The sequence below is a fragment of the Pelophylax lessonae genome, assembly GCF_965119305.1.
Source record: "Pelophylax lessonae genome assembly, chromosome: 5".
Taxonomy (NCBI): domain Eukaryota; kingdom Metazoa; phylum Chordata; class Amphibia; order Anura; family Ranidae; genus Pelophylax; species Pelophylax lessonae.
Genome location: NC_138772.1, coordinates 279,730,526 through 279,745,697, shown reverse-complemented (window position 1 = coordinate 279,745,697; position 15,172 = coordinate 279,730,526). Strand labels below are relative to the sequence as shown.

Genomic DNA, 15,172 nt, shown 5'->3' with positions numbered 1-15,172 from the left:
ACCCTCTCATTTTGTCCTGGTGACCACAGTCACTGTGACTGAAAGCGCCGAGAGATCCAGTAATAAAGGGTATATTCTCTGACTGGGACGTTTGTTCCAGTGACAAAAACCTAAGAGGAGATTGCTATTATTTTAAAGGGTTTTCCTCTTATTGCGTATTACGTCCAAGACTGGAAATAATTAGAAATCTCAACAATGGAGCAAAAATGAAAAAAAAAACTTGACAGGTCTTTTTAAACCATTTTCTAATCTATAAAACACATTACATTTTTTGTAATTGTTTGTATACACAGTGAAGGGCAGAACGAGCAGAGGGATGACCTCATAATTGTGCTGCTGCTCTCTCTCTTTGTTCAATTAGACTGAAATGTTTTTGGACAAGTGATAAAAAATGCAGTGTTGCAGAGACCACGAACCCAGCTGTGCTGGCTGGCAGAGAAGCCTAAACCACAAAACTGGCTGCACAGAATTACAGCCCTCCAGGTGGTAAAAAATGTGATATATACAATATTTATACGCTTGCCTGGAACCTAGTAAAATGTACCAAAAAATTATAAAATAATGCAACATCTATATCAGTTGATTTCAGTGAAGTTAGACCCTTTGAGTTATATATACTATATTGCCTTTCATGCTTGAGAATAAATCATTAATTAAAAGGTTACCATTACTTTTAAACTCTTCAAAGCAAAAGTACCCTGAAGCACAGAGGTACACAAAAATCTATACTTTCTTCCAGTCACTTTAACGGAATGCTGAAGAAGAGGTACTAGTTACAATTTATTGTTGTGAACAAGACATATGGGAACTTTTGGAGCTCCGTTTTAAAGTAAAGGAAAGGAAAAGGAGAATATTGCCCACAGCACCTTGTCAGCTTGCATAGTGTAGTTGGCCCTAGAAATATGCCAGCTGCAATATCTTTGGATGATAACAGCAAAACAAAAATCCCCTGTTCTTCCAGTTCTATTTTTTAACCGGTTGCCGACCGCCGCACGACTATATACTGCGGCGGTCAGCCCCGGCCAGGCAGAGTGACGTATCGGTACGTCACTCGCCTGTCACTGACTTGCGAGCCTATCGCGGGCGGGCGCGCGCCCGCCGAGGCGCGCGCCCGCCGCGGCTCGTTCACAGGCAAGTCAGTGCGTGTGACCGGCGGACTCGATGTCCGCCAGTCACACTGCGATCGCTCCTGTGAAGGGAGAAAGACAGAGCAGCTTGTGTAAACAAGCTGCCTGTCAGTTCTCCCTGTGTAAAAGTAAAGATCTGACCGTTCTACTATGTAGAACGGTTGATCTTTGCTTTTACACCAATAGGAATGTCCCTACACAGTAGAAAGCACGCCCCTAGGACACACTTAACCCCTCCCTGTCCAATAAAGTTAACCCCTTCCCTGCCAGTGTCATTTTTACAGTAACAGTGCATATGTATAGCACTGATTACTGCAGTAATGTCACTGGTAACCCCAAAAGTGTCAAAAATGTCAGTCAAGGGTCCGATCTGTCCGCCGCAATGTCGCAGTACCGAAAAAAAAATCGCAGATCGCCGCCATTACGCGTTAAAAAAAAAAACACCAAAAATGACAAAAATCTTTCTCTTTGTTAGTAAACGCGATAACTTTTGCGCAAACCAATCAAAATACGCTTTTTGCGATTTTTTTTACCAAACATAGGTAGCATAAAACAAATTGGCCGAAAAATGTTAAAAAATTTTGATTTTTACTTTTTTTTTTGGGGAATTTCATATAAAAAAATGTGAAAAATATTGTTATTTTTGCAAAATTTACGCTCTTTTTTTGTTTATAGCGCGTGATCAAAAAATCGCACAGGTGATCAAATACCACCAAAAGAAAGCTCTGTTTGTGGGAAAAAAAGGACGTCAAATTCGTTTAGGTACAGCGTCGCACGACCGCGCAATTGTCCGTTAAAGTCACGCAGTAAAAAATCGCAAAAAAACCCCTGGTCCTTTAGCAGCCAAATCCTCCGGGGCTTAAGTGGTTAAAGTTGCTATATGTATGTAATTTCATTATAATACTAGCAATACTATCAGGAGAAATGTGATATATTTTACTGCTTGGATCTCTGGAGCCATGCTGTTTTTTTTTTTTTTTTTTTTTTTAAGGACAATGCTATTTTTATCCTGATCCATTTATAGTCATATATGAATATTATAGAATATCGCCCTTACGGGCTTTTTTTGCTTTGGCCATGTTGGGGTTTGTATGTTTTTATTGTAATTTGTTTATTGTACCTTTTTAGTCTAAGGCTTCGTTCACATGTAGGCGTTTTGGGGCGTTTTTCTGCTCTAGGATCAGCTCTCAAAACGCCCAACAAGACAAATCCTATTCATTTCAATGGCCCCTGTTCACATCTGAGCGTTTTGACGTTGTGAGCAAAACGCCCAACGCTCAAAAAAGTACATGAGCTTCTTTTTGGGCAGATTACAGGCGTTTTCCATTGGTCTCTATTCAATCTAAAAACGCCTGTAAAAACGCCTGTAAATCGCGGTAAAAACATGCGAAAACGTTACGCTCAGGTGTGAATGTAGCCTTATGTTTTTCTACGTAAGAAAAAAGTTTTTTCAATAAAAAATACTATGCTAAAAAATAAAAAGAAATTATATTTTGAGAAATTTGATACATTCTTACCACTTGGACCTCAGGAGCTGTGCTTTTCATTTACATTCAGTAATATCAGGATATATACCTTTTTGTCTCTGCTTCCTGTAACAAAAAACTTGCTGTCTGGAGTCCAATCACATGACCAAATTATTCGACTATGTACAGATGTATCTTTGTTGGTACCGGCTTGTAATATGAAATGTGGTTCAGCTTTAGGGGGAAAAAAAGTATACGGAATGTCTGAATCATCATACTTTTCTATGTGTGCATATCAGTTTTAAACAACAGAGCCTAGCCATTTACATTTGTGTTAACTCAAGCTAAAGAGAATCAGAAAAAAGTGAAAGCTAAAAACAAGCAAGTATAAGTAAACCAGCACAATGATACTAATGTTACACTAAATTTTAAAAATTATTTCAATTTTAATATTCTTGCTCAGGCCCAGGTGTGAGCATTTATCCTTAACTCCTTTGTGCCTAAGGGTAAAAGAAATCGAAATGCCCAAGCACAATTTTGAGTCTTTGACACGTGTTAGTAAAACTGTACATATCATCACAACTACTTTGTGCATCCAGGTGGATTAAACTATGTTTTTTTTTTTAGGACAAATTAGGCTTTATTTAGGTAGTAAATGGTAATGGATATCTCCTGCTTTTTATTTTTTTATTATTATTATTAAAGGAAAACTGGCCCAAAATAGTAAAAAAAAAAAAAAAAAAAAAAGATATATAAATATTTTTAAATTTAGCTGTATATTTTATGCTACTACCATAACCTTCCACCAAAGAATAACCTAAATTAATATCTCCTGCTCCTGACAATCGCAGCGATACCACATATGTGTATGTTAGTTGTCGTTTGCATTCGTAGTACAGTCCAAAACCAACAGTACCCATTTTGCTATTTTTTTTTTTTTCCTACAGTATCCCTCTCCTCCATTCACAGAGAAAGATAACATGGGGGCTGGCTTCAAAGCGACTGATCACTGTGATAGCTGATCGTTAGTACGGGGCCTGGGGCTTTCCATGAGACTCCGGTCTCTACTGTGCTGGGAGCATGCTGGAAAAAAGCTCAGTCAATTGGTGCTACATTTTCATTTTTGCATATTGTCGGCGTTAAGGGGTTACGTTTCTAAAGCTGCCTTCAGTTAGAGATCACAAACCCAGAGCAATTGTAAAGCATAAGATAATTTCTGCAAAGTTTTCAACAGCAAAGTTTTCATCAGGTGCTTCAACAGCTAGAATTGTATGGAGTGTAGAGAAGAAAAACCAAAACAGAACAGAATTGAACCTGAACTGGCCAAATTTGCACATTTGAAATTCAAGAATGGACGAGTTGATGACTGATATATAGGAGAACTGCCATGTGATTTCTGACAAAACCAAGCTCTAATCTGCAAAAAGTAGTAACAAATAGGATTTCTGTACTTATTGTAATTGTATTTTTTTTTTTTTTTTTTCAAGTCAATTGAGAGACACAGGAATTTTGAAATTGTTAGACAATTGAGTTATACATCGATTAGTGACAGATGAATTATTCAACTTCCTCCCATAAAGAGGATATTGCACACTCTACTAAAGTGCAGCGGGCATCCACTAAAAAGCTGTCTGTTATAAAGAATCAGACCCAAGAGTAGAAAAATGTAAAGATCCAGTTATAAAAAATATTTCCAAAAGAAAAGGGATAAATGAATAATTGCTTCCCTTTCCAGAACCATCAATAGAAAGAAGGTATTTGTATATTAACCCTTTTTATACCAGGGTACATTTTTCAATGATGGATTAGGGGCTCTATATTTACCCAGCACCGTTTATGAACTGCACTGAATAAATAGCAGTTGGATGGCCTATTCACCGGGTGATTGCTGTGTACCGAGCCATAATTAGACAGAGCCACTGTACCCAGCCAATTTGATTGGATCTCCTACATATACTATCTGCAATACAGTCCATTGTCTCCACGTATATTAAAGTGGTAGTAAACACTCATATTTTTTTTTTTACCCACAGGTAAGCTTATAATAAAGTATTAGTGACTATCTCCTAAACATGCACCATTTAGGAAATATTCTAGTGAGCAGCAGCTGCTGATGTCACCGGCGTATGCACTGTGAAGGAGCGGCATACCTTTGCCGTTCCTTCAAAGCTTTGGGCCACGGCAGACACTCCCACTTGCATGCGTGTTTTTTTTTTTTTTTTTAAAGAGCTTACTACAGCTTAAACCGCTTACCTCCCTTATCCTGCACACCTGAACAATACCCCTTAATGTCCATGATGCCACTGTATGTAACCAGTACATTGACCTTTCACCGCTTCATTCCTCTGGGTATGACCAGCGCATTAATGTATCTAGTGCACAATTCTCAAGCTCTGTGTTTAACCTCCTCAGTACCAGCACATATCTTAATTTCCCAGCAAAAATATGAGATCACCTTGGGGTTCTTACTTTCCAAAAAAAAGGGTACTTTTTTCAAATTATTCTGGCATTTTCATTTTAACAGAAAGTAGGATAAACAGGTTTTTTTTTTTTTTTTTTTAATTTGGTGGTCTTTTTTCCTTTTTATAGTAAAAACAGTGGTTATTAAATACCATCAAAAGAAAGCTCTTTTTCAACAAAATGATATAAAAATTATTTGGGTACAGTGATGCATGATTGAGCAATTGTCAGTCAAACTATCACAGCGCTGAAAACTAGCCTGCTATAGAAAGGGTTATCACAGGCTGGTACTCATGTGCTTAAGGACCATTTTGTTTTGTGCAAAGACCAAAATCCAGACTTTACATCTAGAAATGAAAGGCAAATTAGTAAAGAGTGATAGTACAAAATAAGCAGAACCTAGGACATCATAGTTAAAGCAATCCATGATGGGGAAAGCTAGGACACTAGTGTGATGTGTATGCCCAAAGATACTTCTACTCTCAAACAACAATTTAATAAGGTGTTCTTTAACCCCTTCTGGACCGGAAGGTTTTACCCCCTTAACGACCAGGCCATTTTTTTTGCGATACAGCACTGTATTACTTTGACTGATGCGCGGTCGCGTGATACTGTACCCGGAAAAAAAAAAAAAAAAACAGTTCTTTTTTTCCATACAAATAGAGCCCTCTTTTGGTGGTATTTGATCACCTCTGCAGTTTTTATTTTTTGCGCTATAAACAAAAAAAGACTGACAATTTAAAATATATATATATATATTTTTTTTTTACTTTCTGCTATAAAACATATCCAATAAAAAAATGTTTTAACTACTTTAAGACCGGAAGGATTTGCCCCTTTAATGACCAGGCCCTATTTTGCGATTCGGCCCTGCATTACTTCAACAGACAATTGCGTGGTCGTGCGACACTGTACCCAAATAAAACTGATGTCCTTTTTTTCCCACAAATAGAGCTTTCTTTTGGTGGAATTTGATCACCTGTGCGATTTTAATTTTTTGCACTATAAATAAAAAAAAAAGCGACAATTTTGAAAAAAAAAACAATATTTTTCAAATTCTGCTATATAACACCCCCCCCCCCCCCAAAAAAGAATTAAAAAATCAAAATTTTTTAACATTTTAGGCCAATTTGTTTTCTGCTACATATTTTTGGTAAGAAAAAAAGAAATCGCAATAAGTGTATTTTGATTGGTTTGAGCAATAGTTTTTATTGTTTTTTTTTTTTTTACTAGTAATGGCGGCAATCTGCGATTTTTTGCGGGACTGCGACATTGCGGCAGACAGATCGGACCCCTGACTGACATTTTTGACACTTTTGGGGGGGGACTAGTGACATTACTACAGTAATCAGTGCTAAAAATATGCCCTGTTACTGTAATAATGACACTGGCAGGGAAGGGGTTAACATTACGGGTGATCAAGGGGTTAAATGTGAGCCTAGGGGAGTGATTCTAACTGTGGGGGGGGCGTGGCTTCTGAAATGACTATAGAGACATGTGATCCTAAATAGAAGGATCAAATGGGCTCTTTGATCATTCCAGGGAGAAGAACGGTCAGCTGTGTTTACAACAGCTGACCGTTCTTCTCTCTCAGCGGGTGGAACGATCGTGGGTGTCAGGCGGCAATTGGAGCCGCTGCCCGCTGCATCGGCTTCCCCACTGACGAGCGAGGGCGGGAGAACGACGCCGCACCCTCGCCCCCTAGACTCCAGAGAGCGAGCGACGTACAGCTATGGTGATTCGCCTGGGAGCGGCTGCCTGCTGCCGTAGAATTGCGGCAGGCGGTCGAGAACAGGTTAAAAATCTAATTTCTTCATCAATTCAGGCCAATATGTATTCTGCTACATATTTTTGGTAAAAAAAAAATCCCAATAAGCTTATATTGATTGGTTTGTGCAAAACTTATTGCGTCTACAAACAATGGGACATTTTTATGGCATTTTTGATTTATTTATTTTTACTAGTAATGGCGGCGATCAGGGATTTTTAGGGGGACCGAGACATTGCAGCGGACAAATCGGACACCTGACACTTTTGTGGGAACCGGTGACATTATTACAAGTAATCAGCGCTAAAAATATGCAGTTGCTGACACTGGCAAGGAAGAGGTTAACACCAGGGGCGATCGAAGGGTTAAGTGTGTCCCTAAGGGATGCTTTCGAACTGTGTGGGGGATGGTCTCACTGAATGAAAACAGAGATCCGTGTTCCTGCTTAGCAGGGACACAAGATCACTGTGTTCATCTCTGACATAATGGCGGTCTGCCTTGTTTACATCGGCAGACCGGCGTTTTACCTCTCTGGGGAGCCTTCGTGGGTGGCCGACAGACATCGCATCCGCCGGCTCCCCCTGTGTCCAATTAGCGCACGCCCCTGCTGGCAATTGCACGAAATGACGTACAGGTACGCCGTTTCGCACAAAAGAGCCGACCTGCCGCAGTACATATACTGTGGCTGGTCGGCAAGTGATTAAATATATCTTCTAAATTCCAGGTGTATAGCCAAAGTGATCTATATGCATATGGAGAGATATTACTACCATGCAAGAAACAAATTTAGATGCTTCTAAGAGGCCAATACAGGTAAAGCAAAGGGTTTCCTGTACTCCTGCAACTGTCCAAGAAGCTGTAAACTGCAAGGATCAGAATACTGATTCCCTGTAGAGACATTGTTGAAGTGCTCCCTGAAATAGTAGGGGAGTATGTAAGGGAGGTCAACCCTATCAGTAGAACTGTCCTCCAAATACCTTTTAACAGAAATGTTGCACCAGCAGTAAGCAACAGTACCCAAAAAAAAAAAAAAAAGACAGGGCCTAGTACACAAATCTGAGCAGTAGGTGTTGGTGAGGGTTGTAGGCAGAAAGAGGTGACTAGATCCCTAAAAGTGGTCAGGGAATCAAGATCGGAACTGATTAATCCACAATGTGCTTCGAGCAGCAGCATAAAGAGATGCCCTTCCAAGTTCAATGGTAGGACGGAACAAGAAGTGTGCGCACAAGTTTCTGACGACTGATGTCAGCACTAAGGCTAGCCATGCACTTATAGATTTTGCTTGTTCGGCCCACGGGATTTTCCCTTCTGGCAATTGTATTCTGACAGCAGGTGACAGAATACCCAAACTGACTGTTTAAACATTTGATATGTTTTGCATTTTCTATTGTGAATAAAATATGGGTTTATGGGATTCACAAATCATTGCATTACGTTTTTAAATCAATTTTATTTCCAAATTTCTTGGAACTGGAGTTATATATATACAGTGGGTACGGAAAGTATTCAGACCCCCTTAAATTTTTCACTCTTTGTTATATTGCAGCCATTTGCTAAAATCATTTAAGTTCATTCTTCTTCCTCATGAATGCACATAGCACCCCATGCTGACAGAAAAACACAGAATTGTTGACATTGTTGCAGATTTATTAAAAAAGAAAAACTGAAATATCACATGGTCCTAAGTATTCAGACCCTTTGCTGTGACACTCATATTTAACTCAGGTGCTTTCCATTTCTTCTGATCATCCTTGAGATGGTTCTACACCTTCATTTGAGTCCAGCTGTGTTTGATTATACTGATTGGACTTGATTAGGAAAGCCACACACCTGTCTATATAAGACCTTCCAGATCACAATGCATGTCAGGGCAAATGAGAATCATGAGGTCAAAGGAACTGCCTGAAGAGCTCAGAGACAGAATTGTGGCAAGGCACAGATCTGGCCAAGGTTACAAAAAGATTTCTTCTGCACTTAAGGTTCCTAAGAGCACAGTGGCCTCCATAATCCTCAAATGGAAGACGTTTGGGACGACCAGAACCCTTCCTAGAGCTGGCCGTCCGGCCAAACTGAGCTATCGGGGGAGAAGAGCCTTGGTGAGAGAGGTAAAGAAGAACCCAAAAATCACTGTGGCTGAGCTCCAGAGATGCAGTCAGGAGATGGGAGAAAGTTGTAGAAAGTCAACCATCACTGCAGCCCTCCACCAGTCGGGGCTTTATGGCAGAGTGGCCCGACGGAAGCCTCTCCTCAGTGTAAGACACATGAAAGCCCGCATGGAGTTTGCTAAAAAACACCTGAAGGACTCCAAGATGGTGAGAAATAAGATTCTCTGGTCTGATGAGACCAAAATAGAACTTTTTGGCCTTAATTCTAAGCGGTATGTGTGGAGAAAACCAGGCACTGCTCATCACCTGTCCAATACAGTCCCAACAGTGAAGCATGGTGGTGGCAGGATCATGCTGTGGGGGTGTTTTTCAGCTGCAGGGACAGGACGACTGGTTGCAATCGAGGGAAAGATGAATGCGGCCAAGTACAGGGATATCCTGGACAAAAACCTTCTCCAGAGTGCTCTGGACCTCAGACTGGGCCGAAGGTTTACCTTCCAACAAGACAATGATCCTAAGCACACAGCTAAAATAAAGAAGGAGTGGCTTCACAACAACTCCGTGACTGTTCTTGAATGGCCCAGCCAGAGCCCTGACTTAAACCCAATTGAGCATCTCTGGAGAGACCTAAAAATGGCTGTCCACCAACGTTTACCATCCAACCTGACAGAACTGGAGAGGATCTGCAAGGAGGAATGGCAGAGGATCCCCAAATCCAGGTGTGAAAGACTTGTTGCATCTTTCCCAAAAAGACTCCTGGCTGTATTAGATCAAAAGGGGGCTTCTACTAAATACTGAGCAAAGGGTCTGAATACTTAGGACCATGTGATATTTCAGTTTTTCTTTTTTAATAAATCTGCAACAATGTCAACAATTCTGTGTTTTTCTGTCAGTATGGGGTGCTATGTGTACATTCATGAGGAAGAAGAATGAACTTAAATGATTTTAGCAAATGGCTGCAATATAACAGAGTGAAAAATTTAAGGGGGTCTGAATACTTTCCGTACCCACTGTATATATATATATATATATATATATATATATATATATATATATATAAAAATAAAATAAAAAATAGAACAGAAATAACATAATCAATAATAAAAAGACTGCTAATGAAAACCTGGGGTGGGTTAGTGTTGGGTATGAATTCAGAAGGAGAATAAAGAATATGATTATACAGTTACCAAATGAATATTTTATAGTTTTTATTTCTATGTGGAGATATCATCATTGCTTAAATATAAAACAAAAGATCCAGGACATTGATAAGATTTGGATTTCTCTTCTGTTCATTTACTTTACATTTTGTTAACTGATAAAAATAAACTATAAACACTTCTATTTCTGAAAGCATTCCTAATTTACAGCATTTTTTCACACCTGCCAGGAACAAACTTCAGGATAGTAGTGTGTGTGTGTGTGTGTGTGAAAATAGGGATTGACCAATTATCGGCAAGGCCGATATATCGAGGTCCGATATGCACTTTCCTCAATATATTGGAGGTTGCTGATATTGTCCAATCCACTGTCTAGCTGTTTATCTGCCTTTTTTTCTAGCAGTTTTGCACTGACTGCACTGCAGTAGTGATTTAAAATTATTGCAGTGAGTGAGTGCACTACTGCAGCAGTTTATGCATCATTCACAATCAGATGATGTGAAACTGATGCCCCTGCAAGTGCGGTTTTCCTATCAGTTTTCATGCAGTTAAGGTGTGAAGAACGAGCCATTAATGTTAAACAAACATTAACATGTTCAGTAACAGATTTGTGTCGAAAATTGTGTTTATTTTGCAAAACTTTAAATGTTCGAAAATATCAGCCCATATTGGCCGATACTGATATGCAATGGCCAAAATATCGGTATCAGCAACGAAAAACCGATATCAATCGATCGCTAGTTAAAAATCCATAAATGAAGTTTAAGAGTGAATTGGGGGTAAACAGATGGTAAGGAGATCCACAGGAGAAAACACTAGTCAATTGAATAGGAAAAGCCAAGAGAGGAATGGATCCAAACACAGGCACAGATGATAAGATCTGAAGCTCATGGAAAGAACAGATCTAGGGGAGATCCAAATACATGCAAAGATACAAAGTGCTGAATCAGTTAAAATGCTAGTGTTTATTGAACAAATATATCTGAACTTACATGTAGGCAGCTGTAAACCAGCATACAAGTGGAGGGGAAAACCAGCCACTGTTAAGTTTCAAAGACCAGTATGGATCAACGAGCTAAGTAGTGGAAAGCCAGATCCACCTAGAACCTTGCTATAATCGGCGTCAATCCCGGCCTCCCTCGAACGCACAGGGCAGCAACCTTCACCATGGGAACAGTGGGCGGGCAGACACGCCCCCTTTTCAAAGGCACAATGGCTGTTTTTTTATCTCTACCTTGATGCTGGTTTACCCCTGCCTACCTGTAAGTTCAGATTATTTTTGTTCAATAAACACTGGCACTTTTAACTGATTCAGCATTTTGGTACTTTGTTTCTGTGTTTGTAGTAGTACATTTACAGAATACATTGGTCTGAGTTTACTACCACTAACCCCAAACACCCCAGAGCCATCCATCCATTGCTTTACTTATTTTCTCATTGAGACATTTATTTACTGATTTTTAAAAATTTTTTGTGAATATGGGATTTTAGATCCTTTGTTTATACACTGCTCAAAAAAAGAAAAAGAACACTTTGAAAACCCATTAGATCTCAACGGTGAAAAATATGCTGGATATCTATACTGATATGGACTGGGTAATGTGTTAGGAACAATAGGATGCCACATCGTTTGATGGAAATGAAAATGATCAACCTACAGAGGGCTGAATTCAAAGTCACCCCCCCAAAAATAAAAGTGAAAAAATGATGGAGCAGGCTAGTCCATTTTGCTGAAATTTGATTGCTGAGTACTTCAAAATGGTACTCCGTAGTTTGTATGGCTCCCACATGCTTGTTGTATGCATGACTGACAACATCAGGGCATGCTTTTAATAAGACGACGGATGGTATCCGGAGTTATTTCCTCCCAGATCTGGACCAGGGCATCACTGAGCTCCTGAATAGACGGAGGTGCAATCTGGCAGCGCCGGATAGGCTGAAACATAATGTCCCAGAGTTGTTCTATTGGATTTAGGTCAGGAGAGCGTGGGGGCCATTCAATGGTATTAATTCCTTCATCCTCCAAGAACTTGCACACTCTCGCCACATGAAGCCACGCATTGTTATGCATCAGGAGGAGCCCAGGACCCACTGCACCAGTGTAGGGTCTGACAATGGGTCCAAGGATTTCATCCCGATATCTAATGGCAGTCAGGGTGTCATTGTCCAGCCTGTAGAGGTTTGTGTGTCCCTCCATGGGTTTTCCTCCCCAGACCATCACTGACCCACCACCAAACCAGTCATGCTGAAGAATGTTACAGATAGCATAATATTTGCTACGGCTTCTCCAGACCCTTTCATGTCTGTCACATGTGCTCAGGGTGAACCTGCTTTCATCTTTGAAAAGCACAGGGCACCAGTGGAGGACCTGCCAATTCTGGTGTTCAATAGAAAATGCCAATCAAGCTCCAAGTCTGTACATGATTGTTTGGTCAGAGACATTCACACCAATGGCCTACTGGAGGTTATTTTGTAGGGCTCTGGCAGTCCTCATCCTTTTCCTCCTTGCACAAAGGAGCAGATATGCATCCCGTTGATGAGTTAAGGACCTTCTATGGCCCTGTCCAGATCTCCTACACTAACTGTCTCCTGGAATCTCCTTCATGCTCTTGGGAGACTGTGCTGGGAGACACAGCAAACTGGACAATGGCACATATTGATGTGCCATCCTGGAGAAGTTGGACTGCCAATGCAATCCCTTTAGGGTCCAGGTATCGCCTCATGCTACCAGTAGTGACACTGACTCTAGCCAAATGCAAAACCAGTAAAAAACAGTCAGAAACGATGAGTAGGGAAAAAAATGTCAGTGGCCTCCACCTGTAAAACCATTCCTGAATTCATACCCAAACATTAATTACCCATCCCAGATTTTCATTGGCACGATTTTATTATTATAAATGAATTTAGTACAATTTTTTATATATACATATATATATATATATATATATATATATATATACATATATATATATATATATATATATATATATATATATATATATATATATATATATATATATATATATAGTATTTTTATCCTTTGCCCTTTTTATCCCTTGTGTTCACTTCTTAATTTCTGTCGTATCTTAAGCCATGGTCTGATTTAAGTATTGATGCATTAACTCATTAGTGTACCTACGAATTTGTGATGACTACAAACATCTAATTTATTGCATCCATGATTTTTTAGATCTAGTAATAACTCTCAGTTTAGGCTTCCCTTTTGCCCAGTCATGCTGCGCACTTCTTTGTCGGTTTCTTGTGTTAAACTGCAAAGTGTCAATAAGTTGCAGCTTGTATGAGCAAGCAGGAACCACTGTTATTTTAATCCCAGAGGTGAGCTGAAAGGTAGACTGATGAAGAGGAGGAACTTCTCCAAGAAATAGGTTTTCCACAATCCTTTGCAATCTGGACACAAGCAGGAGGTGATCTGGATGTTTACTTGAGATTTGCCCATTCCGGCTACTACATTTTATGGTTCCCTGTGCATTCCAGTTTCCCCCAATTAATGTTAAAAAAAGTAGTATTGTGAACATGTATGAGTGTATACACAAGCGGCTGATATCTTTCTGTGTTTTATACACTGAAGATCTGGCTTTCTTATGGTTTCTTATGTTTTTTGCTGTACAGAAAAAAAAGGATACTGCAATTAAAATAGCAGTTATTATTACTGCTGAGCTGCTACTTGAATTCCATTACACAAAACGGTTGTTTGTTAGATTAGAATATATAGTGTTTAGGTCTCAGCATTCCTGAATCATGACTTTTGTTTTCCTTGGACTAGTGTTACACATTTTTAAAAAGTATCATTTAGGATTACTGCATTATAAACACCACTTGCTTTATCAGAGGGTTTGAAGCTTAAAGGAGATGTACAGACGTATTGTATTTTCGAGCGACGACTGTACTGATTTCATGAAAATCATACGATCTGGCATCATACGAGAAAAATTTTTGTGCTTGTCCCATCGGATAATTTTGCATGAATTGTCGTGATCGGCTCTAAAAAGCTGTGTACGAACGATCCGATTATCGTACGATCGATTTGAAAGCGGTATCTTTCTAAGGCTTTTCTAGTCGTGTGTACAGGCCTTAAAGCTATAGCGATTTGATATTTTTATGGTTAGACTTCAGCTTTAAATTGTAATAGTTAAAATTTCTTTCACACGCCAAACTTTTTTCATGACAAAAAAATAACCCTTAAACTGAGCAGGTTAAAGGCAGTAATACATGGCCACTTATCAAGGGTGTATCTCCTCTTTTTATATAAATCCTGTCTGGGGTAAAAATTTGGCATTTGCTGGCACCCTTGTCTTTACGCTCTGCAAATGAATCTGTAGTGTATGTCAAGCCAAAAGCATTTGTGTGTACAGGTTATATTTAAAACATATTTTCTCTTGTCCGTGCATCTTGCTGTATTCTGGTGTGAACAAGCCCTAATGATGGACTCAATTTAGAGATTTAAAAAAAGAATTCCTTTTTAAATGAAGGATTTTGCAACCTATTGTTTATCCATTTCTCATACACCACTGCAGAGGAACACGCTAGCATATTCTGGGAACTTGCTGGCCACACTGTGTATACTCCTGGCCCCTGACAACGTCCTCTGTGACAAAACATGTTGAGAAGAGCCTAATTTGGCGCTTGATAGCAAATTTTGAGCTCATTTCACTTATGGCCTTTTGAGTACCCTTTATATTGAGTTAATGCAGTGGTTTTATACAGAGTTACACTATCTTGCCTACATTTGTTTATTTTACTATCTTTTGCATTATTCACTGTGACCCTTGTTTGAAAGCACAAGTAGTTTGCCTTGGGCTGGAAATCTAACCCAACAGATTAATTACTTTGTGTTCAGGTAAAAAGCTAGTGAAGTCTCCCTACCTACTACATTTATTTAAGGCTTGATTCAATTTCACTGAGCAGTTTCACAATATTTAATTTATGGCACACTGCATACATACTTTCAATACAGGAGTGAAGAAGGTGCGAGTGGTGTTCTTTATGAGATATATATATCATATAGAACACCACTCGCACCTTCTTCAATCCTGTATTAAAGTATGTATGCAGTGTGCCATAAATT

At 39.3% G+C, this 15,172-nt stretch overlaps 1 protein-coding gene across 1 annotated transcript in view; it reads right to left on the bottom strand.

Moving 5' to 3' along the window:
• Positions 1-15,172, bottom strand: part of ELP2 (elongator acetyltransferase complex subunit 2) — a 266,743-nt gene that overhangs the window by 16,677 nt on the left and 234,894 nt on the right. Inside the window, exon 19 of the mRNA XM_082259224.1 lies at positions 2,703-2,827. Within this exon, the coding sequence (XP_082115350.1) occupies positions 2,703-2,827 (125 nt within the window). The remainder of the gene's footprint in view (positions 1-2,702; positions 2,828-15,172) is intronic.